General features: G+C 33.6%; 2 protein-coding genes across 2 annotated transcripts; one reads left to right on the plus strand and one right to left on the minus strand.

The window, feature by feature from the left end:
• The first annotated feature begins 374 nt into the window (after window positions 1-374).
• Window positions 375-934, plus strand: LOC123210129 (major strawberry allergen Fra a 1-3-like). The gene is made up of 2 exons (XM_044628349.1): window positions 375-558; window positions 661-934. Exons 1-2 carry the CDS (start codon window positions 375-377, stop codon window positions 750-752), a joined length of 276 nt encoding a protein of 91 aa, XP_044484284.1. The 3' UTR covers window positions 753-934.
• Window positions 935-1,182: 248 nt separating this feature from the next.
• On the minus strand, window positions 1,183-1,964 carry LOC123212259 (major allergen Pru ar 1-like). The gene is made up of 2 exons (XM_044631348.1): window positions 1,781-1,964; window positions 1,183-1,670 (listed from the first exon to the last, which is right to left on the minus strand). Exons 1-2 carry the CDS (start codon window positions 1,962-1,964, stop codon window positions 1,375-1,377), a joined length of 480 nt encoding a protein of 159 aa, XP_044487283.1. The 3' UTR covers window positions 1,183-1,374.
• Between the last annotated feature and the right edge of the window lie 3,455 nt (window positions 1,965-5,419).

Here is a 5,419-nt window from a genome sequence, read left to right on the forward strand (position 1 = left end):
AATCACTTTAATATATACAATAAAAGTCTAAATAAATTTGAAAAACATAAATAATCTAAAACTATAAAAATATGTTAGTATTTTAAGTAAATATATTAATATAAAGGGACAGGAGGGGGCGAGGCGGGGAGGTGACACATGTATCTCTGTCCTCGTCCCGTCCCCTATTACGGAGATTTTTTTCATCCCCATTCGCATCCCCTTCCCCATTTCTATTGGAGAATCCCCTCCTATTAGGGTTGGACCCCTAAAGTCGAGCCAAAATTGTCATCACTACGGCATCTCCACAAATTCAAAACTACCCTCATTCGAGCCAATTTTCAACACTTCTCAGAGTATTTGTTTTTGCTCCAACAAAAAAAAAAAAAAAAAAAATGGGGGTTCTTCACATTAACTCAGAGACTACAACAGCTGTAGCTCCATCTAGGATGTTCCAGGCTTTCATTCTTGATTCTCACAATCTTCTCCCAAATTTGGTGCCACAATCATTCAAGAACATTGAGTTAATTGAAGGTGATGGAGGCGTTGGCAGCATCAAGCTAATAAACTTCCCTGATGGTCAGTCCTGTGAAATAAATTGTCCTTAGCGAATGTATTTCTTTGTATTCTCTAACAATTACATGAACAGATGGCAATTCGATTTAATTATGTGATTGACAGGAAGTTACTACAAGTATGTGAAACACAGGATCGACGTACTCGACAGAGAGAACTTTGTGTGCAAATACACTTTGATTGAAGGAGACAGTTAGGGGGAGAAGCTTGAATCAGTTCTGTACGAGGTTAAATTCGAGCCTTCTGGCAATGGCGGAAGCATTTGTAAGGTGGCTAGTGAGTACCACACAAAGGTTGATATGAAATAAAGAAGTCTTCAAGGCAAGCCAAGAAAAAGCAGTTGAATTGTACAAGGTTGTGGAAGCACATCTCTTGGGAAACCCTGATCTCTATGCCTATAAGTTTAAAGCCTTATCACTTAAACCAATTTCCAAATTGGTTACCATTACGGGTTTTGTCGTACTGTAATATTTTCCTTTTCTTTCGCTTTATTTTAGAATAGTATGATTTGAATGTCAGCTTAAAGCTTGATAGCTGAATTCGTTCAATAAATTTGAACTAATAACAAGTTGTTTTCTAGAAAATTGGTCTTCTGTCGGACATATTAATAATATTCCCAGATTCATAGACAGCTTAACAAGAAGTTTTTTATATTTATTTGTGAAGTGACACGATACAGACTCTTAACAATTACAAGCCAGCTGACCCAAAGCCTTATTAACAATACATACTCTTTAATCTAGTGAAAATTACAAGCCACACTTGACCCCAAGCCTTATTAACCAAAACACAAATCTGAACATACTAATATTGGTAACTTTAATAGGCATCAGGATTTGCCAAAAGGTAGGCTTCAATGGCCTTGAACAATCCTGAAGACTTTTCTTTGCCAGCCTTGATTTGCTCTCCTGTAATCGCAAAGTCGCCAATGGTATAGTACTTGCTTATGTTTTTGCAGAGGGATCCACCGTCCGGAGAAGGTGCTAACTTAATCTCATAGGTGATTTTCTCTAGTGATTTCATCAATGCATCACCCTCAATCACACTGTAACTGTAGATGAAATTTTCTTTGTCTAATGCTTCAACCTTATGCTTCACATAGTCAAATTGGCTTCCTGCAATTGACAATAAGCAAGTAAAACTAACAAGCATTTGTTACATTGCATTCATGTTATTTGCAAATATATGACACAAGAGGATTAAGTGATTATAGTGTAAAACAAACCCTCGCCAAAAGTAATCTTCTTGATACTGCCAGGCCCTCCATCTCCTTCAATGAGCTCAACAGTTTTAATGGCCTGTGGCACGATCTTGGGGATGAGGTTGTCACCATCAAGGATAAGGGCGTTGAATATCTTGGCTGGGGGGATTTTCGTAACCACCTCCATTTCATAAGTAAACACACCCATTATAATTTTTGTGTTTATAAAATATTGAAAGGCGGAAGAGGAAGGTTGATTAGTCCTTAGAAATTTATAATGTTGAGAGATCAGTGAAATTGAGGTCTTATTTATATACTGAGTTCTCAGTTTCCCTGGTAGATGGAAGAAAATTTAGGCAACTTTTATTCGATACTGCCAATGATAATATCAATAGTTCTTCAAGTAATGCGATTGCATAAATTGATTCCAAGTTTTGTACTACGCTGCATCTTTTTCTGAATAGTTAACTGGAATTCCCCAATGATTGCACAAAGAAACAAATTTGGGCATCAAAGTGAGTAGTCCATGTTAAACAAAGTTATTAATAATCAAGTGAAAGAATTCGAAAATGAGAACAACAAGAAAGAAGAGCAAGAATGATCAGTCATTAATTTATACATTTTTTCATTTTAGTTAAGTTGAATAATTGTTGAATGCTTTCATAAAAAATAAAATTTGGGAATCAAGTGCGCTTGGTGTACTAAAGAAAGTTGTTAATTACGGCTGTGCTTCTTTGTCTGCACTGGGCAGAATTTCTTTTTAATTTCTGTCTAGTTTGGCGAAGTTTTTCACTCTCATTGACTGAGTTGAAATTAAAAGTCCTCAAGCACTAGTCTGCTTATGGGTTTATAATGCACTAAATAATTTTGAAACTATGTACTTTTTTTTTGGGGGGGTTAAATTGTGTTTAAATAGTTATATATAATTTAATATTGGTCTTATCTTAATCAATCATCATATAATTTCGTAATTAACTTCCTCCAATGGCTCGGGGAAGGTGACATATGAATTCCTTGGATAAACAATCGTGCGAGGATTTAGATAACAACCTAAACTACTCCATCACGTGGAATTAAGTTAGCCAACTCTGAAAGCTTATATCTTGCAACCAAATCATAATGTGATTGCTCAATCAAAGTTAGTCAAGGGCTGAAGAGATTTCTAAGGCTAAATAGAGTGAAAGCATTGAAAATATTGTGCTTGAATAGAATTTTCTAAATTCAAAGAGCTCCGTGATCAAGGGATACAAAATTATGCATATTTAAATCAAGTTTAGGATCAAACCAATGTTTAGCAGCTCCACCAATGTAGAAACTCAAAATATTTTCTTCCACAAGCCATCACAAGGTAGCAGGACTTTTATTCGTCCACACAAAAGTGTCAAGAAAAACCACACAAAGTTGGTGAAGCTGTTGGGGACACACGCAAATACTAATTCGTGTTAGATTGAATATGTGATGATTTTGTGAAGGGGAGAAAATATTTTCTCTTTTCTATATAAAAAAGGCTCTAATGAAATTATGAAATAATTGTTTATTTTATATTAAACTGGACCCTAATCACTCTTCACATATATCAGTTGAACACCTCTACTTTTAAGTAATTTTTTGGCCCCTTAAGGTTTGAAATCTTATACTTAGGCCCAATATTGAATGTTGAACCCATCTTACATGGATTAGATTTGTATAACTTATTAAAACAGGTAAACAAGATAACAATCTAACAACACACTACGTGATTTACTCTATGTGCAATATGTTAGCCAAAATAAAAAAATACAGAGGAGAAAGAAGAGAAAATTTCTGCATATTTATTCATCAACTAAAAGCTTTTAAATAAGCTATACAATAACAGGAACCAAAATATGGACAAGAATTTAGGAACCACTAATCCACTACCTTAAACAAACTTAAACAGTCACTAACCCACTACTTACACAAACTTAAATAGCCTTAAATAATCACTAACTCACTACTTTAAACATGAAGAGGTGGTTACCAAAAATTTTGGAACCATTAAAACATGTAAAAAATAACTCTCGAAAAATTAAGACACACTATCCACTTTGTAGCGCATAATACACACTTTATTGGTACACACTAACCACCAATTAATTATTAAATTATTATCCAACAATCCCTCCCTTAAACTAATGTTTACAACATTAGTTTAATTCAATATAATAGACCCTCCCTTAAATTGAATTTTCTATTGGGCAAACTACAAGTGACTTCTTAAGTTTTTAAAATGCATCTAGTTTGACAGCCTTTGTAAATATATCTGCAATGTGATCTTTACTTTTGCAGTAGACAATATCAATAATTTTTTCTCGTGAGATCTCGTAAAAGGTGAAACCTTACATCAATATGCTTTCTTCTTTCATGAAAAACAGGATCCTTTGATAGTCTTATAGCTGAGTTGTTGTCACAATATATAAGAATGGGTCTTTCTTGCTTGAAATGAACCTCCTTACGGATATTCCGTAGCTAAATTGCTTGAGAAGCACATCCTGCTGCAACAACAAATTTGGCTTTTGTGGTTGATAAAGAAACATTGGTTATTTCTTGGAAGGTCATGAAAAAGCTTCTGATCCTAGCATAAAAACATAACCTAAAGTGTTTTTTTTTTGTTATTTGAATCTCCAACATAAACACTATCTATAAAACTAAATAAATTTGATTTTTCACCTTTTTTGTAAAACAACTCATATTCAATTGTATCTTGCAAATATCTAAGAATTCTTTTTGCAACCAAAAGATGCATTTCCTTTAGACATTCCATGTATCTATTAATGAGGCATACTGTATAAATGATATTAGATTATGTTGCAGTAAGATACATCAAGCATCCCACAATTTGCTTGTAAAAAGCATTGTCCACCTTTCTTCCTTCTAAATCTTTCAACAGCTTCAAACCAAACTTAGTTGGTGTAGAGACAAAATTGCAATTCTTCATCTAAAATTTGTCTAAAATCATCCCAACACGCAACTGCACCATTTCAATTCCTAGAAAATAATGTAACATTCCAAAATCCGACATATCAAATTCAACCATCATGGATCTTTTAAAATTTTCAAACATGTCCATATCATTTCCAGTGAAAATAAGGTCATCTACATATAAACACAATAAGTATTGTCCCATCATTACCTATTTTAATAAATAGTGTATGTTCATATGGTCATTTTTTAAAACCATCCTTTAAAAAATAATCATTAATTTGATTATACCTTTTTCAATTTGTGGAGCATGTTTTAACCCATATAATGTCCTTTTCAATTTGTACACTTTATTTTCACTTCCATGCTTCACATAACCAGGGAGTTAATCAATAAATACCTGTTTTTGCAAATCAACATGCAAGAATACTGATTTAACATCTAATTGAAAAATAGGCCATGAATTTTGAGCTGCTACTGTAATCACCAATTTGATTGTATTATGTTGAGCAACTAAAGCAAAAACTTCTTTATAGTCAATCCCATATTCTTGCTTATATATCCCTTAGTCACCAATCGTGCCTTGTACTTGTCAACCTCACCATTCTCCTTCAATTTTGTCTTGTAAACCCACTTGACACCAATTGTCTTTGTCCTTTTAGAAGCTTAGTCAACTCCTAAATATTGTTTCTTTCAATGGTTGCAATTTCTTCATCCATCGCT

This window comes from Mangifera indica, chromosome 3, assembly GCF_011075055.1.
Source record: "Mangifera indica cultivar Alphonso chromosome 3, CATAS_Mindica_2.1, whole genome shotgun sequence".
Classification (NCBI taxonomy): Eukaryota; Viridiplantae; Streptophyta; class Magnoliopsida; order Sapindales; family Anacardiaceae; genus Mangifera; species Mangifera indica.

Coding starts and splice junctions, on each gene's coding strand:
- LOC123210129 (XM_044628349.1), top strand. CDS start 375: ATGGGGGTTCTTCACATTAACTCAGAGACTACAACAGCTGTAGCTCCA. Junction 559..660: donor GCTAATAAACTTCCCTGATG/GTCAGTCCTGTG, acceptor TGTGATTGACAG/GAAGTTACTACAAGTATGTG.
- LOC123212259 (XM_044631348.1), bottom strand. CDS start 1,964: ATGGGTGTGTTTACTTATGAAATGGAGGTGGTTACGAAAATCCCCCCA. Junction 1,671..1,780: donor GAAGATTACTTTTGGCGAGG/GTTTGTTTTACA, acceptor TGTCAATTGCAG/GAAGCCAATTTGACTATGTG.